Source organism: Protomyctophum parallelum, assembly GCF_964188405.1.
Source record: "Protomyctophum parallelum genome assembly, chromosome: 11".
NCBI lineage: Eukaryota > Metazoa > Chordata > Actinopteri > Myctophiformes > Myctophidae > Protomyctophum > Protomyctophum parallelum.
In genome coordinates, this window is record NC_139707.1 from 45535634 (window position 1) to 45561719 (window position 26086).

Below are 26086 nucleotides of genomic sequence, written 5' to 3' on the forward strand. Positions count from 1 at the left end.
TCCCAGTTATCAGCTGAACCTGAATCAGTAACCCCATACCTAGATGTTCTATTTTAGATTAACATCATATGGGGTTACGTTCATTTCCCCAGATAATAGACATACTTTGATAAATGACATTGTGGAACACCCCTACTCCTCACCAGTACTTGGCACCTTCCCCCTCTTAAAGTGCCAGCACTGGAGAGGCCATACAAATACTGAGGTTACAATAAACACACAGGTTAATAAACTGAATGTTTTCCCTGTGTGTATCATTTCATTTGTACATCCTGTAAATGCATTCATCAACAGTATTGACATTAATGATAGGACCTGTCTGCCCCACTACCCACAGTCTGTGTGGTGTGTGCGTGCGTGCAATGTCCTTAATCAGTGTGTGTGTGTGTATAGGGCACGGGCTGCCCCGTGACATTCAGTTAAAAAAAGAAATATATATATATATATATATATTTTAGTGTTTTATTTGTGGGCCCGCTTATAGTCTCCTCACGGTCCCCCCCACCCCATGTTTGGAACCGCTGCACTAAGGACTTAATTTGTTTATTTCTTTGTTTTGTAATTACAGCTGAAGGACTTTAATTTAGTCCTTGCTTAGCCCGTTCTGAACGGGCACCCATTTTGGTGTTGGCATCACGTCGTGCTTTAGCTATTTAAAAATAGCAGACCTACAAGCTCGTATCGCGCCACTCGGTGGCGCGATACGAGCTTGTAGGTCTGCTATTTTTTTTAAATCGAAGAACGACTGTGACATTTTTAGAATCTGATCTCAGGTCAGAATGGGTTCATCAGACCAGTGTGTGTGTCCAGTGGAAACCTTGTATGAATCTGATCTCAGGTCAGAACGGGTTAAGTGGGCGTTAGCTGCCATCTTTCAATCAAGCCCTGGGATGTGAATGTTGTTAGCCGGCGGTTCATGGCTCGGTGCCGTGTGCTTATCGTCTCCGTGCAACAGTAAAAGTGTCCATTATGAGAAGCTGATGTACAGTATAATTTCCTCTTTGGCGGTGATAGGTTGGGTCAAGGCTGCCGTTCGTCTGACTGCAGCTGGCTGGAATAGGGGTGTGTGTGTGTGTGTGTGTGTGTGTGTGTGTGTGTGTGTGTGTGTGTGTGCGTGTGCGCGTGTGTGCGTGTGTGCTTGTGCGCGTGTTACAGCAACTTAACAGCCTCTCTCTCTACACTGTATTGTCTGTCCGTACAGATTTGATTCCAGGAATGCACACAATCATGTTTGTGTTACTTTAAGCCAAGGGTTGTTTTTTCGGGGACCACAATGTTAAAATGTTTTAAATATACATACTGGTTAGTTTAGATTTAGTTATTTAGAGAGATTTTAGATCCGTTTGCATCCATGCACTTCCAATGTACAAGATTAATTATTTTTGATCGTATATTGATTTTTAGATTGATGTTAGAGGTCTGTGGTTTGCCTGTGATCCTATAGTTCACTGAGGCACTACACTGTCCGTATTGAGTTTACCGTACTTAATTGTTTGTTGCTCTGCCTAAATTGTAACTGTAATTCTTTTCTATACTTTGCAGAAATCAATGAGTGTCTCCAATATGACACGTGTTCTCACTATTGCACTAATACCAAAGGATCCTATAAATGCTCTTGTGACCGAAATTATAAAGAGATCAATGGCAACTGTATAGCAAAAGGTACGGAGCCTTTCAACATATCAGTCAAAATACACACATTGAATATCATTGATTGATTATTGATAATATTGTCATGTCGTCGCTGTCGGGCGGAAATCTCTGTCTGTTTTCTGCCTTATTTTTTACGTTTTTAAAATAAGACACAAAAAGGAAGCGTTTTGGACACTTCCACCTACTGTCCATTTATTGTATTACACAGTGGGTGGAAAAAAACACACCCCCTTAAGGCTAAACCCCACCCATCAGAGGTGTGGCTTCCAGAGGTACCTTTCGCCTGAAAGGTTTTGAAAGGTACATATAGAGCGTCGCAGTCCCTCCCCCTTTCAGAACAACGAACGGCCCAGGAAATGAAAACACAATGCATTTCCCCATAGGCAGTTTTTATTTAATTTATTTAAAGACCTTTTAAGCGCCGTACGAAGCCAACTCTCGTCGTGACAAATCATGACGACACACACAATATTTCGGGCCAAACAAAGAATTAGAAATTATAGGAAAAAAACGGCAGGTTACAACACTTTTTTTTGTTTTTCTTCTTTGTAATTATTTGTTTGGTCCGAAATATTGTGTGTGTTGTCATGATTTGTCACGACAAGAGTTGGCTTCGTACGACGCTTAAAAGGTCTTTAAATAAATTAAATAAAAACCGCCTATGGGGAAATGCATTGCGTTTTCATTTCCTGGGCCGTTCGTTGTTCTGAAAGGTTTTGAAAGGTACCTTCAACAGCCTGGAACAGACCACCACAATGGGACTGTACCATGCAGGTTTCCCACCCGACAGCGGCGATAATATATACACGTCATAATGTTGACCAGTATAGATTTGTAGTAGCAGTAATAATGTCATATATAAAATGTTGATGATGATAATACTGTACTCAAACTGTCTAATACCCCCAATGGAATTTAGCCACTTTTCATTTTGTTTTGCATATATAATAACTCCGTGGGTGCAGGACCAGAAGATCGGGTGCTCTACATATCTAATGACACTGAAATCCGCAGTTTTGTGTATCCATTTAACCAGAGCCACGGACAACACAAACTGCTCACTCGCATCGAGGACAATGCCCGCGTTATCGGAATGGACGCTCTGTCGCACCACCAAAAGTTTATATGGGCTACCCAGTTTAACCCGGGTGGACTTTTTTACAAAGAAACCCTAGACAGGAGTCAGGCTAAAACTAATGTCAGGAACATCGTAAGTATGACCGTGAAGGGCATGGACATCATGGAACACTTTTTTTTTTTGCTGCTTTTCTTCTTCCCCCCTTGAAAACAGATCTTTTTTGTTTTAGTTTTTTTTCCTGCATGTGATTGATGCAGCTATTATGAATTGCAAGGTATATCTGTGATAACACCAACGATAACACCCTCTACAACGCAAGTGTGGTATAAGCTTGTAGATCTGCTATTTTCTGTGAAAGTTTCCCCCAGAATAAGTATATGCCCGGGGGACGAAGTTGTTAAAAGGACCACTTCACCACTTTTCAACCTATCTTCATATAATAGGTCCTCACTAATTATCATGAAAAAATGTGCAATTGTCTCATAGGAGGGGCTGTGGGCAGTTCAGAAAGCGTCTTCCAGTGACATCATCGATGGGGAATACAAGCTCATAAAAATGGCAGGCTTTCTAGTCCTGAAAAGTTGCAATGCGAAAATGGAAGCCATCGTTCTCACGATAATGAAAATCTAAACATTTTTGTAAAAAAAATCTTGTTTTAAAAAAAAACTCTGCCTAATGATGATGTCACTGGAAGACGGTTTCTAAACTGCCCACAGCCGTCCTATGAGACACAGACTGAGTATTTTCATGATTATTACTGAGGACCTATTATATGAAGACAGATTGAAAAGTGGTGAAGTGTTCCTTTAAGAGGTCTTAGTTACTCTCATTATTTTTTTATTTGTCGTTTGGTATTTTAACGGGTCAGTCTGTTGACGTCCACCGAAGGTTTTAATTAGATCTGTTAATTCCAAAGTAGCAAAATGGATTCAGAGCAGCATTTTGTGGTCAAAAAATGCTTTTCATCTCTAAAAAAATACTTCTCACACCCATAAAACTAATTTGATTACAAGATCAATACATCTGTTGGTGAATCTATACGCGCGCTGTGACTTGGTTGGTCTTTTTCTCCCCCTCCTCCCCCCCAGTGCTCTGACTTCCGTCGGCCGCGTGACGTCGCCGCCGACTGGATCACGGGGAATATCTACTGGACGGACCACTCCCGGATGCACTGGTTCAGCTATTACACCGCCCACTGGACCAAGCTCAGATACTCCGTGAACGTGGGTCAGCTGAAGGGACCCAACTGCACCCGCCTGATCACCGACATGGCGGGAGAGCCCTATGCCATCGCCGTCAACCCGGCACGAGGGTAAAAGATTTAGCCTTTTTTTTTGTTCACGGCTTCATGTCCAACGTTGTTGTTTTTGTTCGTTTTCCCTCTCGCGCTATATATACCAATCGGCGATGACGATTCCCAGCTTCTCGAGTTGTTTAAAACCCATTCTGACCCGAGATCAGATTCATACGAGGTTTCCACTGGACACACACTGCGGGTCTGATGAACCCATTCTGACCTGAGACCAGATTCTAAAAAAGTCGGTCGTTCTTCGATTTTTCAAAAATAGCAGACCTACAAGCTCGTAGCGCGCCACTCGGTGGCGCGCTATGAGCTTGTAGATCTGCTATTTTTCAATAGCTAAAGCATAACATAGTGCTAACACCAAAATGGGTGCCCGTTCAGAATAGGTTAATTGTTGGAGAGAAGCATTTAACGACCGCGCAGACTGCAGACTTACCGCGGTCATTTTGTGCTCATGTTTTTGAAAATATTTTCGTCGTGTCCATGTGTTTTTTTTCTTATGCCAGTGGTTCTAAAGTTAGTTTCCGGGGAACCCCTTAACTCTTGACAGTGTACAAATGGAACCAAATGGACCCTTATGGGTCCACACTTTGGTTCCATGTGTATGCTGTCAGACCTGTAAGGGTCACACATGCACGCACCCACGCACGCGCACGCATGCACACACAGACACACTTTTTTTATGTCCACACACTGGGAAAGCATACAGGAACACACATATTTTAGGTGCAGTAGAGGTTACATTCACAAACTCATGGATATGTTGTCCTCATGAAATAACTCACATGTCACTCCATGGGCACAAGCAGTGGCAGCTCCGCCATATATAGGGCAGCAGAAATGGCACACTTTGCCCGCCTTTCTGCCTCGTCTTTGGTTGTCGGACAGTTTTGACAACTTTGGGATGCCCCAAGTTGTCAAAACTGTCCGACAACCGGTCCGTGGGTATGTCCTATAGGCTGGATCACCATAGGAAACAAACACACACACACACACACACACACACACACACACACAGTGGCGTGCACAGACATTTAGAGGGGCAGGTGCTCAAGTGGAAAAAGAGGGCACCTTGTGCAGCGCATTTTGGGGCGGGAACCCATTTTGGTGCTTTTTAGCTATTGAAAAATAGCAGATCTACAAGCTCATAGCGCGCCACCGAGTGGCGCGCTACGAGCTTGTAGGTCTGCTATTTTATAATTTAATCGAAGAACCACTGACACAGAAACATAGCTTTAGATTGTGGGGGCCTAAATAATATAGTAGAAGCGTTTTTCATCAAGATTTGATCAATGTCACCGCATGGTCCACACACTACAACTTTTTTTTTTTTTTTTTTTTTAGCAAAATTGCTAAAAGGGCAGGGGGTGCTCTAGCACCCCCTAGTGTCTATCTGTGCACGCCACTGCACACACACACACACACACACACACACACAGACACACTGTGGCAGGAGCCACAAGGGCCAGTGGATGATCTGTCCCCTCGTCTCTTACAGGATGATGTACTGGAGCGTTATCGGGGATCACTCACACATCGAGGAGTCTGCCATGGACGGCTCCTTACGCAGAGTTCTCCTGGACAAGAACCTCAGGAGACCAACTGGTAGGTAGAAGAGTCTCCCATGGACCTCCTTACGCAGGGTTCTGCTGGACAAGAACCCCGCAGGAGACCCACTGGTAGGTAGAAGAGTCTCCTTACGCAGAATTCTCCTGGACAAGAACCTCAGGAGACCCACTGGTAGGTAGAAGAGTCCTGCCACGGACCTCCTTACGCAGGGTTCTGCTGGACAAGAACCCCGCAGGAGACCCACTCGTATAGCTCATCTGTTTTTACCTTTCAAAGACAACACCTCGCTTAGATGTTTTCCTGCTGTGCTGTTGTGTGTATATTCAAAGTGAATTCTAAGTGTTGCTGTGCTATCAACCGGCAGAAAATGCACGCAACGCACACATGCATGCGTGTACAGAACAGTACACATTTTCTGTGCATGTAAATGCAGCAGTGGTGGCTCAGGAACTATCTGCATGATGACCTAAAAAGCCTAATATCTACGCAGGCCTTCAGGGAATTCCCCTTTAGTCTAATGACTCTAGTAGGTGGATGATATGTTGGTATTTCCACGCGGGAGACCGGGGTTCGAATCCCAGGCGTTACAAACACATTCAGAATGATGCAGCAGCAGCAGGGAATGCGATGCGAGAGCGCGGTCTAGCCAACACCAACGTGGGACTCCAGAATCGCTGCCATCCACTCTCCTATCTATAGAGTCTTGAGATCTGCAGTGTTGCTATAGCTAAGCTGTTCGCACCACAGTGCAGTGTTGCTATAGCTAAGCTGTTCGCACCACAGTGCAGTGTTGCTATAGCTAAGCTGTTCGCACCACAGTGCAGTGTTGCTATAGCTAAGCTGTCGCACCACAGTGCAGTGTTGCTATAGCTAAGCTGTCGCACCACAGTGCAGTGTTGCTATAGCTAAGCTGTATAGCTAATAGTGCATGCCGGTGTTGTGTTTGGCAGCAGATTTAGATTTTTAGTTTAGTCATAGTCTTTGGAATAAAATTTAGTTTTAGTCCCAATTTTAGTCATCGTCTAGTTTTAGTCGACGAAGGATTTCAGTTGATTTAGTCGACTAAAAGGTATTTTGGTGCCGTCGTAATGGCTGATTTTACACTTGCTGAAGATAGCCGATCTGCTATTTTCAACATGTAAGTGTAAAGTGACTTGTGTCTTACTTCTTATACTTATAAGTCTTGTATATCTTATACGCTTGTCCCTTGTCTGGGAACTGCAGCGGCCAATGAGGCATCTATTTTTTTTTAACCCATTCTGAACGGGAACCCATTTTGGTGTTAGCATCATGTCGTGCTTTAGCTATTGAAAAATAGCAGATCTACAAGCTATTTTTGAAAAATCGAAGAACGACTGACATTTTTAGAATCTGATCTCAGGTCAGAATGGGTTAATCAGACCAGTGTGTGTCCAGTGGAAACCTCGTATGAATCTGATCTCAGGTCGGAATGTGTTAATATCCATGTGCCATCATGGGGGGGGGGGAACCAGGAATATTAGCATGCATTATGAAGGTCTAAATGGATTAATGACTTGACCTTTTGTATAATACCAATTCTTATTCTAAAAAGTTTATTGTATAAATGTAGGATCCCCATTCATCATCAAAAAATTGGAATTGGATGAAAAAAAATCCCAAAAAGGTGGTAGCACATCCACGATGTCAGACAAATAGAGGACAACATTTTCAGACAGATTCCCACTTTTTATTGGCACACACCAACAAAACCTTTTTTTTTGGCACACCAACAAAAGGAATACTTATGTGTTTCGGGAACTTTCGGCTGCGATATATTTCGGCCTTCATCAGAGCATTGATTAATTCTTTCATCACATCATGCTCCTGTGACGCCTTCAATTTATCTTCGGAGACACTAAAGCATATCTCGTCTCTCTATTCGTCGAGAGAGAGGTCGACAGAGTAGTCGTCGCTATCGTAATAATAGACGGTGAGAGGGAGGGGCTCGCTCCGAAAGGTCAAGGTCTCGCCGCCGCCGGCGTCACCACCGGTGACCTCATAAGCACACCTGTAAATGCCTCGGTGGGCGGGGCCGTCCGCGGCAGGAAACAGGAACTCCGCGCGGCCGGAGGCGCCGTCCTCTTTGTCCCGCGTCTCGGTGTCGTTGAGCGTGAGACGGAAGAAGCTGTTGGGAAGCCGTGCTCGGACGTAGCAGCGGATCCGGAAGGCGGAGCCCTTGTAGACCCGCAGCCCGTTCTGCGGTTCTGTCTGCACGGAAGCCTCCGGTATGTCGGCCGAGGCCGTGATGACTGGAACACTCGGATCTGTAATTAAAACACAGGTGATTGGACTGAAACGGAAGTGGGGGGCGTTTTGACAGAACTGACCAGGCCATAGTACCTTTTTAAGGCTCATACATACTCCAGTTTTTGGTGATCGGTTATCACCGCGGTGTAGTTTTTAAAAGGGTTGGAAAACTACACCGTTACGTCAGTCGCGGTGATGATCAGCTATCACCGCGGACACAGACCCATCTCTATCAGACAAGTCTTTATCACCCCCGTTCACTGATTGGTCTAGAAGTTGGGTAAACCACAGGGAGGCGGGGTCAATCCTCAAGGACATCACCGCGAGTATGATGGCCTCCAAGCTATCACCTAAAACGCTGATAACCTATCACCAAAAACTGGAGTATGTATGAGCCTTTAGTTTGAAAGTCGCCAATTCATATAAAATATAAAAATAATTAGGTTCCCAAATTTCAATGAATAATCATTACTTTGAATGAAGTTGGACAGATCCCTTGTTGGAGTGGCTCCGTCATCGTCAGTTAAAGATAGATCGCAACCACCACCAGTCCGTCTAGGACTACAACGAGCCTCCCAGAGAGAATGACGCTGAAAGAAAATCACATTGAAATTAATTAACCCATTCTGACCTGAGATCAGATTCATACGAGGTTTCCACTAGGACACACACTGGTCTGATGAACCCATTCTGACCTGAGATCAGATTCTAAAAATGTCAGTCGTTCTTCGATTATTCAAAAATAGCAGACCTACAAGCTCGTATCGCGCCACCCGGTCAGTCTAGGATTACAACGAGCATGCCAAAGAGAATGACGCTGGAAGAAAATAATGACATTGAAATAGATACATTTACAAATAGTTATAGTTTGAAGTACAGCACGTAATAGTAATAATAATAATATTTGTTATTCGTTTTTATCATCACTAGATCACTAGACACGTACATGAAGAGATTCTGTGCATTTATTGCGAACGCACTGAGCACCAACTATGAGACCTAGCACACAGCACAATAAAAAAAAACACACACTAAAAAATTACAAATTATTAATTATTATTAAGATCATTGTTGTCTCCACCAGCCGAAGGCATGGGGAGAGTATGTTTTGCACTCCGTCCGTCCGTGTGTCCGTGTGTCCGTGTGTCCGTGTGTCCGTGTGTCCGTCCGTGACCAGCTAATCTCAGCCACCGTTAACCCGGTCGATGCCATATTTTGCACACACACTCCCTGGATGCCAACCATGAACCTCTGCCCCAAACTTTCCAGAACGGCCTGTTATAGCGCCACCAGGAGGCCGCTTTGTGCAAAACAGTTTTTTGCACAGCACACCTACAGATTTTGTCCAAACATCACGCAAATTGGTACACAGTCTCTCTAGAGCCATTCAACCAAACCGGTCTTTCATATTTCTCACACTCCATCCTGATTGGTTAAGATTGGCTTCCAAAGTTCACAGGAGTGCTCAGTTTCAAACAAAATGCTGCAAATCATGAACACATCGCGTGATTTCCGTGAAATTGTGCACCCACATTCCCACTAGGCCGAGGACAAAATGCCACATGAACAATTTCAACTCAGCCTCAAGGTGGCGCTATAACTGGCCGAAAAGTGTTTTTACCTCTAACTGCACGGATCTGTGGATAACCTGGTGGAGACCTGTGCCCGGAAGGGCACTTTTTCTAGTTGTGACTGTTCTCATGGCTGACCCCTGACCCCTGACAGGGCGGGTCGGATCAACGGTGCACCTTCCATGTACTCATACTGTACATACTGTACATACCGTGCGCTCGTCTCTTCTCCGTACACAGTCCATGAGGTAGTTATTCTCACTGCGTAAGGCTCGATCTGCTCCATGCTCGCTACACACCATACATCGGACCTGGCTCTGACAGGCAGGATGAAACACAGACAGAATTAACATTATTGATACCGCCAAACAGCGGCATATTGATGTCGGTATCAGTTAGGAGAGATAACAGGCAAACGTTGATAATGGCTAAGATGGCCGAGGTCTGCATAAGGTCTATTGAGATCAATAAATGAGGTCATTATTCAAAAAAGTCACACCAGTGTGAACCAAGTGGTGCAACTCCCGTCTATTGGTTCTCTGTATCGTTCCAATTTGTATCGTTCCAATTTCTTCTCTGTATCGTTCCAATTTATTCTCTGTATCGTTTGCGTCCAGCAGGTGGCAGCCATGTCACATACTTCTCTCGTTCCAATTTCACGCATGCGCACACCACTCGTGCTCACACAGGTACACACATCACAAGCAGGTACACAGGTACATGGACATTGCATGCTGGATGTAGAAGTGGTTGCACCACTTAAAAATAACAGGCCGATGAATTCAGGGATTGACCCGATCAGAACCAAGCCGTGCCGTGTAACAATTCCATGTTGAATGTATTTCACATCATACCCGTTTGAACGGACACTCAGGACGATGTCTGTATCCATCGGTACCGTTAGCCTTCCTGCATCTGGTTTCTCTTAGACGCACATCTATCACCACTCCGCTATCGCGAGGGACCTACAACGGGTACAAGAAATGAGCAAACATAAGCACCACATTAACCCATTCTGACCTGAGATCAGATTCATACGAGGTTTCCGCCGGGGACACACTGGTCTGATGAACCCATTCTGACCCGAGATCAGATTCTAGAAATGTCAGTCGCTCTTCGATTTTTCAAAAAATAGCAGACCTACAAGCTCGTATCGCGCCACTCGGTGGCGCGATATGAGCTTGTAGATCTGCTATTTTTCAATAGCTAAAGCATAACATGATGCTGACACCAAAATGGGTGCCCGTTCAGAATGGGTTAACCCATTTTGACCTAGGAACGATTCTACAAATGCCTTCTAAATCCTGACAGTTTTCTGAAAAACATTTGGGCCACATTTTCACGATTTATTTCAAAAATAGCAGACCTACAAGCTCACAGCGCGTCGCAGTTTTTTAGCTCAGATCTTTGCTTCTGGGGGGGGGAACCCTGGAATTCTGGGGGTCCTTATCGTGAAAAAGGTTGAGCAACACTGACATAGAAACATGGGTTTTTCAGAAAACCGTTCTTTTAGAAATCGGCCTCAGGTCTAAATTGGTTAACATAAAATACAAATCAATCACTCACACTACCCTTAATATAACAGCAGTTACATTAACCCATTCTGACCGGACACCCATTTTGGTGTTGGCATCATGTTATGCTTTAGCTATTGAAAAATAGCAGATCTACAAGCTCATATCGCGCCACCGAGTGGCGCGATACGAGCTTGTAGGTCTGCTATTTTTTGAAAAATCAAAGAGCGACTGACATTTTTAGAATCTGATCTCAGGTCAGAATGGGTTCATCAGACCAGTGTGTCCGGCGGAAACCTCGTATGAATCTGATCTCCGGTCAGAATGGGTTAATATCAGCTCTGATCTGTTTTCAGAAAAGAACACATGCCTACAACGCTACAGACACCATACATACAGTATAGGCTACACACTGATTCAAGACAATAATCAAATACAATAATAATAATAACACAGTAGGACATCAGTACAGTAACAACGTTACCCTTGTTATTTGACCCATTCCCTCGAAATTCAGATGGCCATTATAAATAAGCTGCTGATTTGCTCTAATAATCGCCAGATCCACGAACTTCTTCAGATTCCCGCCCAGCTGGCTGTAGATTTTGTTCTGCAGTGGTTCTGTCTTGGCCAGGCAGACGACCGCGGCCAGGAACACCGTGGACACGACAACGCTCCTCATCTTCCCCCACAGGCGTAGACCTCGTAGACAGGAGATCAACAACACAGACTAACTAACTAACGATGTTTCTGTAACGTATAGAAGGTCCAACTTCGGACCAGGGGACAAAGAGCAGCATGGCGTTGTTGGCTGCTTTTGTTTGTTGTTTGCAGAGTTGTCTGTACTTTACTTATTAGTATTTCCAATCTCCAATACTTTTACTTCTACACTTCACTATACATCTCAGAGGCAAATAGTGTACTTTTACTCCACTACATTTATTTGAAAACGTAATTAAAGTAATTAAGTTACTTTGTAGATTTGATTATTATCCCATTCTGACCTGAGATCAGATTCTAAAAATGTCTTTTTGAAAATGACAGTTTTCTGAAAAAGCTATGTTTCTATATCAGTCGTTCTTCGATTTTTCAAAAATAGCAGACCTACAAGCTCGTAGCGCGCCACTCGGTGGCGCGCTATGAGCTTGTAGATCTGCTATTTTTCAATAGCTAAAGCATAACATGATGCTAACACCAAAATGGGTTCCCGTTCAGAATGGGTTAATCAATCAAAACAAACATTATATAGTTCGGCCATTTTTTAAATTAGCCGATCTACTAAGCGATCACAATGCGTCATGATGTGACTTTTTTCCACTACTGGGATTTCTTCACAGGCGTCTTAGTCACAGTTCAAAGTTCAAACACTGTGATTGATTCAGCATCTTATCAAACTTAACACAATTCCTGACGGGCTACTCTACGAAGACAGACACCCTGTTGCAGTGGTTCCCAAGATGTTTAGAGCGAACCCTGGGGCCCAAACTTACAAAGAAAAAATATTATGAATTTAGCACTTATGCCCTATTTATTCAATAGTGCAAATACAGTAGATGATCTACAAGCTCCCCCAGTCTTTTCTTTTCACGGTTTATTACGCTTTCTTCGGGGCTCAGTTCCCAGACACTATTGGCTTCACTGCCCCCCTGGTTGGTGTGCATACAGTGTCATTTTGCTTGCCTCTATACTTCTGGGTGCCTGACGCAGTGCCCTGCCAGCCTCTAGTTCTGGGTGCCTGACGCAGTGCCCTGCCATCCTCTAGTTCTGGGTGCCTGACGCAGTGCCCTGCCAGCCTCTAGTTCTGGGTGCCTGACGCAGTGCCCTGCCATCCTCTAGTTCTGGGTGCCTGACGCAGTGCCCTGCCAGCCTCCTCCTGGGTGCCTGACGCAGTGCCCTGCCAGCCTCCTCCTGGGTGCCTGACGCAGTGCCCTGCCAGCCTCTAGTTCTGGGGGCCTGACGCAGTGCCCTGCCAGCCTCCTCCTGGGTGCCTGACGCAGTGCCCTGCCAGCCTCTAGTTCTGGGGGCCTGACGCAGTGCCCTGCCAGCCTCTAGTTCTGGGGGCCTGACGCAGTGCCCTGCCAGCCTCTAGTTCTGGGGGCCTGACGCAGTGCCCTGCCAGCCTCTAGTTCTGGGGGCCTGACGCAGTGCCCTGCCAGCCTCTAGTTCTGGGGGCCTGACGCAGTGCCCTGCCAGCCCCTAGTTCTGGGTGCCTGACGCAGTGCCCTGCCAGCCCCTAGTTCTGGGTGCCTGACACAGTGCCCTGCCAGCCTCTAGTTCTGGGGGCCTGACGCAGTGCCCTGCCAGCCCTCCTCCTGGGTGCCTGACGCAGTGCCCTGCCAGCCCCTAGTTCTGGGTGCCTGACGCAGTGCCCTGCCAGCCCCTAGTTCTGGGTGCCTAACACAGTGCCCTGTTAGCCTCTAGTTCTGGGGGCCTGACGCAGTGCCCTGCCAGCCCTCCTCCTGGGTGCCTGACGCAGTGCCCTGCCAGCCTCCTCCTGGGTGCCTGACGCAGTGCCCTGCCAGCCTCCTCCTGGGTGCCTGACGCAGTGCCCTGCCAGCCTCCTCCTGGGTGCCTGACGCAGTGCCCTGCCAGCCTCTAGTCCTGGGTGCCTGACGCAGTGCCCTGCCAGCCTCATCCTCCTCCTATGTGACCCACCCCATGTACAGCAGCATGCAGTCATTGCATTCTTGGTGTCTCGCCCACCACTGCATGCAGCCATAGTGACTATAGTAGCTTTAAAGACGCCAGTAAATAAGGCCAAGAAATAAAGAATTAAGCCTCTCGGTGTTCTCAGAGCCACTCTAGGACCTGTTGGGGGTTGTCTTCGGGGAGACACTTAGTGCTGATCTAGTTTTGAAGAGCTGCTTTGGCCTCCTTTAATTCAAGGGACCCAAGCTCTGTCTTGGTCACAGACGGAGGAATTCATCATCTGTAGAAAAACGCCAGCCTATTTAATCGTCCTCATAGCCAGGTGCTCAATTATCCCATCCTGGGCGGGAACCACCTTTTGCTGTTTTTTAAGCATTATGTTATACTTTAGCTATTAAAAAAAATAGCAGATCTACAAGCTCATAGTGCGGCACCGAGTGCCGCACTACGAGCTTGTAGGTCTGCTATTTTCTTTTTAAATGGTTGAAAATGTGGCGCAAAATCATTGAATATATATATATTGTTTCAGAGCGAACATTTTTAACTCAAATCTTTTGCTTCTGAGGGGGTTCCTAGGAACAACATATTCTCAGATGGTGGTCGTCGGTGGTATTTGAGGTCCTTGACATGAAATATTGAGCACCAACTGATACAGAAACATGAGGTATTTCAGATAAGCGTCATGATTTAGAAGAAATTGTAATTTCGCCGTCAGGCCTAAACGGGTTATCCCCGCTCTGACTCGCGTGGGGGAAGGAACAAACGAACGGCGGGTTTGAAATGCTAATGTAGGACGCATCGGCGAAACCGTCTGTCATCAGAAATGCAGAACAACCAACAATATGCCTTGAGTAATATTCTTTGACACGAAGGGTCTTTTCTTTCCCCCAGCTGTAGCCTGCTGAGTACAGTAGGAAATATTATAACTAAAGTCATGGAGATGAAAGGAGAAGATTGACTATGCACACATGAGGGGAGGGGGGGGGGGTGGGGGGTGTGGGGAGGGGGGGGGCTGCATTATGCACGTGTGCCTTCTTTAACACCTTCTTAAAGGGACACTTCACCCTTTTTGCAAAAAGATACATATGTTAATGACGTTTAGGTGATTCAGAACACTTTCCTGGGGGTCTTTATGGGTGTAATTTGTAGTTTTTTTTAATATATTTTAGATTTTTAGCAGTGAGCCCAGCTAGTGTCTCTGACGTGTCATGGACACTGGGCTGCAGTTACTTCCTGGACTACAATTTCCATAATGCTTTGGTGCACTGCTCCTCCTTATGGATAGGGGGAGGGGCTGTTTTACAACAGAGACAACATGTAGTCCAGGTAAGTAAGTGAGCCCATTGTCGATTACATCAGAGACACTGAAATCTAAAATATCTAAAACCACATATTACACACATAAAGACCTTAGAGTATATATATTTATAGAGAAGGCACCCAGAGGAAATCTTGAGGCGAAATGGACATAGTGGCCGAATGAAGGTATTGCAGCCTGGCCCCAAACACATGAACGCCCTGTCCGTTGACTATCATTGTACACGTTCACGACGGACGACGCTCGTGCGCGTTCAACGGCAGCGCGTTCATGTGTTTGGGGCCACTCACCATTGCAATCCGTCCCAGAATGCACTGAGTTGCGCTTTTGAGCAACTCAATGCAAGTGGATGGGAGGAGAACTCGGGTGTCTTCTCTATAGATATATATACTCTATGATAAAGACCCCCAGGAAAATGTTCCAAACCTTCTAAACGTCATTAACATATATGTTTTTGGAAAAATGGTGAAGTGTCCCTTTAGCTGTGGAATTGTGCTGGAATAATTTTCCAGAAAGTTGAGACCTAAGTGCGGTCTCTCTCTCTCTCTCTCTCTCTCTCTCTCTCTCTCTCTCTCTCTCTCTCTTGGAAATGATGAAGGCACTCATATTGATCTCTGTACACATAACTCATACGGCAAATTAATCACTTCCGTTTCATCGTCCACCCCCCCCCCCCCCTCCCCCTCCCCCTCCCCCCATGCACAGGCCTGGCCATTGATTACTTCAACCAGCGTCTGTATTGGGCCGATCCCGAGATGTCGGAGATAGGGAGCATGAGATTGGACGGCTCGGACCCTCTGGTGACAATCAGCGACAGACACGGTAAGGACCCGACTGTGTGCAACAACACGTCTCCTCCCTGCAGTGGCGTGCACAGATAGACACTAGGGGGTGCTAGAGCACCCCCTGCCCTTTTGGCAATTGCTCTTTTTTTGTGTGGACCATGCGGTGACATTGATCAAATCTTGATAAAAAAAACGCTTCTACTATATTATTTAGGCCCCCACAATCTAAAGCTATGTTTCTATGTCAGTGCACTGGTTCTTCGATAAATAAATAAAATAGCAGACCTACAAGCTCGTAGCGCGCCACTCGGTGGCGCGCTACGAGCTTGTAGATCTGCTATTTTTCAATAGCTATAAAGCACCGAAATGGGTTCCTGCTCCAAAATGTGCTGCACAAGGTGCCCTTTTTTTTCACTTGAGCACCTGCCCCTCTAAATGTCTGTGCACGCCACTGCCTCCCTGCCTCTGCTATAGTGTACTGTAACTGTCCTTTCATTTCCTTTGGTGTTTATCAAAAATATTGCAACAATAACGCGCTGTTTGTCTTGTTGCTGCTCCAGAGCCATGCGAGCTTCTGAACAATAGATGGTCTCTGACTGTGGGGCAGAAACCAAACCTCGTATCTCCAATATTTATACGTTTTCTGTGTATTTTTCATGAATTAAAGGAGAATTCCATGCTAGAAGGCTTTCTTACCTTTCTTTGTAGTCCCCACCACCAAAGAGGTCCAGGTGTTTTTTTGTGCAAAAACTCCTTATTGGCTATTTCCCCTACCATAAGCCCTCAATGAATTGCATTGAATTGAATGGGAATTGATTGGGGCTATGGGGTGTTGTGCTAATTCGCTTATTTCCATCGAAATAAGTAGTAAAGTGTGCCGCTTGGGATATTATTTACATTATGAAGAGAGGATAAATACAAAAAAATAATAATTTTGAGCGATGGAAATAAGCGAATTAGCACGACACCCATTCAATTCAATGCAATTCATTGAGGGCTTATGGTAGGGGAAATAGCCAATAAGGAGCTTTTGCACAAAATAACACCTGGACCTCTTTGGTGGGGACGTAACAACTACAAAGAAAGGTAATAAAGCCTTCTAGTATGGAATTCTCCTTTAACCGACGCCTTACTCGATCACACTGCAGCGCCACATCAAAAAGCAGATCGCCAAGCTCGCAAACGCAGCGCCAAGCGGCGCACGTCGAGCTTGTAGATCTTCTGCTTTTTTTCTGATTTTGAATCCTGAAAAGCAGAAGCTGTTTTTTGGACATATGAGGTTTTCCCACCCGACAAGAGACGACGATATATATATATATATACTGTGTATGCCAAGAACTATCTGCCCACACAGCACGTTCCCACTTCTATTAGCTGCCCGGGGACACAAACCTTCATTAAACGAAAGCTGCCCCTGTGTGAGCGAGTGTGTGTGTGTGTGTGTGTGTGTGTGTGTGCGCACGTGCGTGCGTGGACATGGCCATTTGTTGGCGTGCGTGCGTGCGTGCGTGCCTGGACATGGCCATTTGTTGATGTTATCTGTCCTGTTTTCCCCCCTTGCTGAACGCGTGCAGGAATCTCCCAGCCGTACCGAATTGATATATTTGAAGATTACATCTACGGGACGGGGCTGAAACACGAGGTCTTTAGGATCCACAAGTACGGGAAGCGGGCCGTGGAGTTCCTGCATCTGGGCGTGGACAAGCCCACCAACGTCCTGATCTCACACCGCTACAAACAACAAGACGGTAGGCTGGTTTTCCCTGCCGCCTCCTTTGTTTTTGAGTGGTGCAAACACTCCCAAGGAACAGCAATGTCCGTGTCCGCCTATGTGTTGTTCACCTATGTATGTGTTGGTTAATGAGTACCAGTAGGTGCGCTGTTGTGCCAGAAACAGAGAGAGAGAGAGATAGTGCTGCACTGTTGCCTGCTAATGAGAGAGAGGGCGAGAGGGGAGTTGCGACACTCCAGTTCACACGGGTGTGATTTATTTTATTCGGATAGAATAATCACCCGCTTTGAATGTTATCAGCCTATAATGAAGAATATGTCCGTGATCAGAAGCTTGTAATAGAGCCAATATGTGATAATCAGACATACTAGGAAACGCGGAAGTAAATGGTAAATGGTGCCTTTATATAGCGCCTTTATCCAAGGCGCTTTACATAGATTGTGCATTACATTCACCCATTCATACACCGATTGTGGTGGAAGCTATGCAAGGTACCAACCAGCACATCGGGAGCAATTTGGGGTTCAGTGTTTTTGCCCAAGGACACTTCGACATGTAGACAGGAGGAGGAGCCGGTTTCGAACCGCCGGATCATTGGACGACCTGCTCTACCTCCTGAGCCACAGTCGCTCAGTATAGTGAAACTAGTGACGCGTTAGGGGAGAGCTTGCTTTTGGTGACCATGACGGTGACCCATGATAGAGGCGAGCCGTCTCTGGTGGCCTTGTGCCAACGTGGGCCAACGCCGAGCAAGGCGCTATAGACAAGCGAGTCGCTCTGCCGAGCACTGTGAGCATTGTGTAAAAGTACAATATTTGTTTCTGATAATAATGAATTGCAGTTTTATGGGCGCTTTTCTATGCACTACGTGCCTATACTCAAAGCGCTTACAATGGTTCATTCATTCATACATTGGGAGGTGAAGCGGCGAACAGTCGACGCCAGCGTCCTCACTTCCCACCCCCCAATCCAACCCTTGATGCTGAGTGTCAAGCAGGGAGGCACTGGGTCCCATTTTTACAGTCTTTGGTATGACCCGGCCGGGGATCGAACCCCGACCTCCCAGTCTCAGGGCGGACACTCTAACCACAAGGCCACTGAGCTGGTTTATGAGATGTAACGGAGTAGAACAATTTCAGGTCATTATTTTGAGTAAATGCACTTGGTTACTTGGTTTAACACCGCTGCTAGCGAAAAGTTTATTTCTCCTCTCTTCAGAGGCGCGTCGATCGTGTCCCCATCCGACACTGTGATCGTATCAAGCGCCCACTTTGCCGAGCCTGTTATTTTTCAGGTGTTGTATGACATAAGGGAGTCATCATCAAAGGGCCCAGCGGGGCCAATCGATGCCCGGAACAGTGCTGTCCTTCCTCCCACTTCTCTGGTGCTATTTGTTACATCTGTGGTGTTAATGGTCGGGAAGCATCAGACAGATGGTTCTTGGTCGAGGTTTTTCACTCACAGGGCAGCTGTGTGCCGCTTCCCCAGTGACTCATTAGGGCCAGCATGGCTGACTGTGTAGTGGTGGTGCAGAGTCCGTGGGCATGAGAGAGAGAGAGAGAGAGGCGTAACGTTGTTGCACAGATCGCTAGCAGAAAGAAAGTCATCGCCATGACATGAAGAAAGGTTTTGATGTCTTCAGCGCGCGGGGGAAAGAAAAGAAAAAGAAAAAAAAACGGCCAAACAGTCGTTTCATTTTCTCTTTCTGCTCTGATCGTCATTTTATTCCTGCAACAATCTCTGAAGAACGAACGCTGAAGTTTGTGCAACCCCACAGATCTGTGGGGATGTACTACAAGCTAGCTATGTAAACCGCAGCTTTGTGGAAATGTAAAGATTTGAGGCGGTTTCTTGTCTCTGTGGTTGATTAAAACTCGCACCTCGCAGGATGTACAATTATGGAAGTGTATAAGTTTGGAAGTGAGTTGCTTATTTTGGAAGTTATTTGCTTATACTTGGGCTTGTTTATTCTTCATGTGGTTCTCAAGCATTTTCATGTCAAGGACCCCGAAGCACTGAGAAAACTGTTGCGCCTTTCTTCGTTCCTTTTTTCCCCCCAAACTTGACTACGGTAGCGGTGGTGTCTCAAAAAGGGAAACGTTGACAGAAAAATACTCGCTCACCGTACAGAAAACAGAAGTAAAACTCTTTAGACTGAGACTTAAGAAAATATTTTTAATTTTTTATTTTATCATGCTCTAAAGTGCTCAAAGTGCAATTAAAAAAAAACGTTTCGGTCCTAAGACCTTCGTCAGTGCTATGTGATTTTCACAGACAAAGAACTTGCTCTTAAAGATTGCTAATTACAGATTGATGACATCACCAGATGGTGGGGTGTGGACATTACAGAATAGATATACAAAATCACACAGTTATATAGGAAACAAGAATATTGCATCACATGTTGACAGACTCATACAATCTCTTCATGTCAAGGACCCCCGAAATGACTATGCATTTGCCTGTGGACTGAAAATATGTTGTGCCAGGGACCCCCCCGTGCACAAGATTTGTGTTATAAAATCTTCCACATTTATTTATTTTTTCCCCAAGATTCTTTTGAATATAGCCATAATCTACAAGCTCACAATCTATGCAAACCACAGACCTGTGAAGATCTGAGTACTATACTGTATGTGACCAAATATTGTAAAAAAGGTGTAATCTCAGCATTATAGAAATGACAAAAGTAATATTTGTACAGTAAATATGACAGTTGCGTGGTGGTTTGGTATAGAGATAAGGAGCGCGGATAAACGGCCATGTGCTTGTGTATACCCCCCTGTCTACTAAAAGAAGCACATCAGGGGATGCAGACCACGTTCCTCGGTCACACCGTGTGAGGGACAAAAAGCAAGACTTTCTGAAGTTAATCGCAGGCTTTATTAGTCTTGAGTGCGTCTATACGCTGAAAATGACAATGCCTTTTCAAAGACGGGCACGCTGAAACACTTTTTGTTTGCTTTTTCTGACAAATAGTTCTGTTGATGAAAATGAATGCCTTCAAACTCAGTCAGAATTGCCATTGTAACGACTCTCTTGTGTATGGCGCTGCTATAGGCTGTAATGGGAAACATGTCTTCCCCCTTTGTCTCGTCTCTACAGCGGCCAATCCGTGCCTGAGGATGACCTGTGACTTCATGTGTCTGCTCAACCCGTCGGGGGCCAAATGCACCTGCCCCGAGGGGAAGGTGTTGGCCAACGGCACCTGCTCCGACGTCAACATCTCAGGTAGGCATTCTTTTTTTAACGCGTTAAGAGCTGACCTGAGATCAGATTCTAATCCTTACAGTTTTCTGAAAAAGCCATGTTTCTATGTCAGTCGTTCTTCGATCTTTCAAAAATAGCAGACCTTCAAGCTCATAGCGCGACACTCGGTGGCGCGCTATGAGCTTGTAGATCTGCTATTTTTCAATAGCTAAAGCATAACATAATGCTAACACCAAAAGGGGTTCCCAAAATGATAATAAAAAGATCGCAGATCCAGATTTTTCAAAAATAGCAGACCTACAAGCTCGTAGCGTGCCACTCGGTGGCGCGCTACGAGCTTGTAGGTCTGCTATTTTTCAATAGCTAAAGCATAACATGATGCTAACACCAAAAAAAGTTCCTGCCCAAAATGGGTTCATAAAAAGATCGCAGATCCAGTTTTATTTCATGTTCAGCTTTTATGTAAAAGCTACATCTGCTATCTTTGAGAGACGCTGTTCTACACCGATGTTCAGAACACATGTTTTCTGAAAAACGTATGTTGCTACAGTATGTATTTAGCTCAAATCTGAAATGACACCAGTTTTAATGGGTTATTCTTTCGTGTCACCTCCCTTAGAACAAAGACTGCCATTTTGTATTAAAGATCTTGTCTTTGGGCCGCCCCGGTCCAAGAATACATTTATTGGACTGGATTTTGATTAAGATTTCAGGTCCAGATTTAGGTCATCCTGACGGCTATAATAGGGTCTGATAGAAGTATAGAGAACGGGTCAGTCATTCTGCCAAACAGGTTATCAGAGTACAGGTTGTAAGTCTTTTCAATGATGTGTTCTCAAATCAAATCTCGAAAATTGGCGTAAGGAGATAAAACTTGTTTGAATGTTGTTAAACATCACATCAAGAAGCTGGAATAAAACAGTCAAGGATATCTGTGTGATCTCACACCCCCTCACAACAATTACAGGCATTTTGTAATATACAGTAGCTGCCATTATTCATATCGAGTGGATCCTTCAACATAATGAAGACAATGAATTATCAGGAGGCTATAGTGCCAGTGAAATGCGTGACTCCCTCCCTCCCTCCATCCCTCCCTCCCTCCCTCCCTCATCCATCCATCTTCACCTGCTTATAGAGCTAATTAACACTGTTGCTGAACAAACACTGGCAATGATTCCTGTCAGAATCTAGAGCTTTTAATCACTTATTTTCATTCAATTACACACTCCATGAACCCCTGAGTTCACAGGGACGTGGGGTGTGTATTTGATAGAAAATAAGTCATTCTTCGGGGCGAACTATACTCCTTTAACCTTGCTTTAACCTAAATATATCACTTACCCCGCCTTTAGGTAAGTGTTCTAGTGACATTTCTTTCGGCACAGAATTCTCAAAATGATTTTTCTCGTGAGCTGCTCGGGCCGACAATGAAAAGGTCGGCGGTGTGTATTTGCGATGGCCGGACAGTGATGTGTGTTCAGCGGCTCCACCACCGTGGCACAATGAGGTTCAACTCGGCTTCTTTATTTTTGTTTGTTTTGTTTGTTTTGTTTTGTTTTGTTTTTTCCCCATGAAGGTGAACTGTGCCGACCGCCCTGCGAGAACGGCGGCCGCTGCCTGGCCAACGAGAAGGGAGACTGGAGGTGTTACTGCTGGCCGGACTTTTCGGGGGAGCGCTGTGAGGTCAACCACTGCACGGACTACTGCCTGAACGGAGGCACCTGCACGGGCTCGCACCTCGGTGAGATAGCGTTGGTTCTTTGGTGATTTTATTTCTTTAATTGTCCATATGTGACCAAATTTGACTGGGAGACTGCCATTGGATTTTTTTGAATTTTTGTTTTTTCATTTCATATCAAAGCTTCAAATTGACATATTGGTTGTTCAGTGTGGCCCACCAGTTTTGTAGATATGGTTTATAGAGTAATGTCTTGCAGAAAACAGCGAGTTGAGAAAACAGGCTTGAAAGGTTCACTTATGTGGTCACTAACATTACAATAGCTACATGTTTAAGCATCTTTTTCATATTTACATGTCAATTTCAGCTTTGACACTTATTTCAGACATGCTCTAGTATGTGAAGAGTCTGCCTGTGATATTAACTCATTTTGAAAAAAAAGGAAAAAAAAGTTTTTCTCCTCTGGTGAAAAGCTGGAATGTGCGCGATGGCAGGCTCTCAGTCAAATCTGGTCACATATGTGACTACATTTGACTGAGGGACTGCCATTGGATTTTTTTGAATTTTCATTTTTCAAGCAGGGAATCAGAGCTTCAAAGTGACATAATTGGTTGTTCAGTTTGACCCACCAGTTTTGGAGATATGGCTTATAGAGTAAATGTCTTGCGGAAATCAGCGAGTTGAGAAAAGAGGCTTGAAAGGTTTCACTTCTGTGGTCTCTAACGTTATGCCTCCCACACCTAGCTACTGGGCATTTATTTCATATTTTACATGTCGATTTCAGCTCTGACACTTATTTCAGACATGCTCTAGTATGTGAAGAGTCTGCCTAGTGCTATTAACTCATTTTGAAGAAAGTTATTCTCCTTCTGGTGAAAAGCTGTAATTTGCGCGATGGCAGTCAAATCATATTATCAGAGTTACAGGCAAATACTGTAGTCTACCATTTCAATGGTATTTCTGCTCAGACTGCTCACATAGGACATAGGAAAAACAATAAAAAAGAAAGACATTTATTCGTTTTTTCCATTCCAACAATATGGTTTTGCTGGAAGCAGTGTGCACCTGCAGGCTTCAGCGGCTATTGACAGTGAATATATTATGAAAACTTAGCGATGCAGTTTCTCGCTGCTCCGCTTAAAACATTTTCTTCTAGACTAAACAAAAACTACATTTACACCTGGATTGCTGAAATGAATACAAAAACCTGGGGAAAAAAAGTGAAATCATCAATCTTGTGTGTATTTATTTAGCGATATGTATACAGGTATATTGCAGCATGTTGACATAATGCAACGACGATACATTTTACGATATTATTATTGTGCAGCCGTAGTGTGAATCTTACATTTGATATCTTGGCGTTCAGGCTCTGCTATATGTGTACAGTATATCGTTTTATTCCCTGCTGCTCAGCACTTTAGAAGGCAACCATTTAAGTGCAGGGAGATATATGTATACATATACACTGCATATATAACAACAAACCCCCCCCAGGGGAAAACAGAACCCTTAGGGAAAACAGAGCCCACAGCTGGGGTGGAGCTGGTGGGAGAAAACAAGCATTTACAACCTACGGTGACGGCAACAGGAAAGCCCAGTTAGTGAAGCAGGTGAGCTTACACCATAATAACAATAATATCTGGCACTTATATAGCGCTTTTCATGACACTCAAAGACGCTTTACATGTGTAGGGGCCAGGAGGGGGAACAAGAAAAAGGACAACTTTATTAACACATTCTGACCTGAGATCAGATTCATACGAGGTTTCCACTGGACACACACTGGTCTGATTAACCCATTCTGACCTGAGATCAGATTCTAAAAATGTCAGACGTTCTTTGATTTAAAAAAAAAAATGCTATTTTTCAATAGCTAAAGCATAACATGATGCTAACACCAAAATGGGTTCCCGTACAGAATGGGTTAAAACCAATAAAACCAAGTGCATATACCACGTTTAAAAACACATCAGCTTGGAAATGCGATTGTGAACAGGTGGGTTTTCAGTGCAGATTTGAAGGTGGGAAGTGAGGGGGGGGCATCTCGGATGTGTTTTGGGGAGGGCGTTCCAGAGGGTATAGGGGCGGCCAACGGAGAAGGTCCTGTCGCCCCAGGTTTTGCGTTTTTTGAGGTCCGTTTTTTAGGGACCTCAAGGAGGCCGGTGTCGCTGGACCTGAGGGAGCGGGATGGGGCGTATGGCTTGAGGAGATCGGAGAGGTACGGGGGGGGGGGGGAGCCAGGTTGTGTAGTGACTTGTGGGCAGTGTTGTTTTTTACAGCTAATTTCTATTTTAGTTTAGTCATAGTCTTTGGACTGAAACTCCATTTAGATTTGGTCACATTTTAGTCACCTGGAATGTCTTAGTGTTAGTCTAGTTTTAGTCGACTAAATGTCATAGGATTTTAGTCGACTAAATCTACAGTTGATTTAGTCGACTAAAATGTATTTTGGCGGGTTTTGATGCCGCCTTAATGAGTGTTTTTATACTTGCTGAAAATAGCTGATCTACAAGCTCACAACGCGTCGCAACCAAGTGTAAAATGACTTATACTGGATCTCTTGTCCACTAGTCTAGTTTTTATTTGTCTACGAAATTGTCAGTATATTTAGTCTGAGTTTTAGTCATCGTAGCTTAGTTTTCATTTAGTTTCCATTTGTTTTTGTCAGTGAAAATAGGTAGTCGACGAACATTTTTCGTCTTAGTTTTAGTCGACGAAAACAACACTGCTTGTAGGTGGTGAGGAGTAATGTGAAGTCGATTTGGTTGTTTGACGGGGAGCCAGTGGAGGCCATGGAGGACTGGTGTGATGTGGTCTCTGGATCGGGCGGAGGAGAGTAGGCGGGCGGCTGAGTTTTGAACATATTGGAGTTTATCGAGGTCAGCTGCTTGGCGCTTACACGTCGCCCACACAGTGGTGAGCATGCATGCGACCGTCCTTGCTTGCGCGTGTGTGTGTGTCTGTGTGTTCTGAATGCAGTACTTTTACTTGTAATATTGTGGTATTGCTACTTTTATCATTGGTGATGGGAGTATTTCTTTTTAAAATAATTATTTTTTTGCGGCTTTCGGCTTTATTTGATATTTTTTATAGAGGGACAGACAGTATAGGCTGAGAGGAAATGGGGGAAACATGCAGTACTGAAACCCACTTGCCTTTAAACACTTTCTTAAACGTCTATGGGGAAAATGTATGGGGAATTATTTCCTGGCGCCCTCGTCGTTCTGAAAGGGGGCAGGACTGAGACGCTCTATACACCCAATTCAAAGGGCTTTATTGGCACGAGAAAACAAACGTTTACATTTAGGGTGGCTGTGTGTTCCGTTTGATATCCTTCTCACTATCACAGCAACTCACGAATCTCGCTGCTGTGTTGTTTGCACATTGTTGTACTTCGCCCAGCAGATATGGGAGTTTTTTGTCATTGGTCATGTTTTCAAAATCTCCGTGTGTGGTTGTAATCTGTGGGAAGTACAGTATGTGTCTCTGATGTCTTGGTACAATGGACAGATGGTTAGGAAGTGTAGCTCGGTTTCCACTTCATTCTGTGTGCAGTGGGTACATAGTCTGTCTTCTCTCGGGATACAGGTCTGCCTATGACGGCCTTTCTCCATCGCGAGACTGTGCTCACTGAGTCTGTACCTAGTTAAGATTTGTCTTTGTTTTACACCCACATAGTAATGCAGTGCATTAACCCCTCGAGTATCTGACTGAACTAACTCCGCAAGCTGTAACGTATATCATAATGTACA

At 44.9% G+C, this 26086-nt stretch overlaps 1 protein-coding gene across 1 annotated transcript in view; it reads left to right on the forward strand.

Annotated features, from left to right (window-relative positions):
- The window catches only part of LOC310867033 (low-density lipoprotein receptor-related protein 1B-like), a gene marked incomplete at its 5' end in the record, with an annotated part of 569593 nt that overhangs the window by 488698 nt on the left and 54809 nt on the right, over positions 1–26086 (forward strand). The window contains 8 exon segments of the mRNA XM_083776826.1: positions 1543–1662; positions 2619–2863; positions 3820–4043; positions 5533–5639; positions 15629–15745; positions 17283–17456; positions 20546–20671; positions 22230–22394. Coding sequence (XP_083632952.1) covers positions 1543–1662; positions 2619–2863; positions 3820–4043; positions 5533–5639; positions 15629–15745; positions 17283–17456; positions 20546–20671; positions 22230–22394 — 1278 coding nt within the window.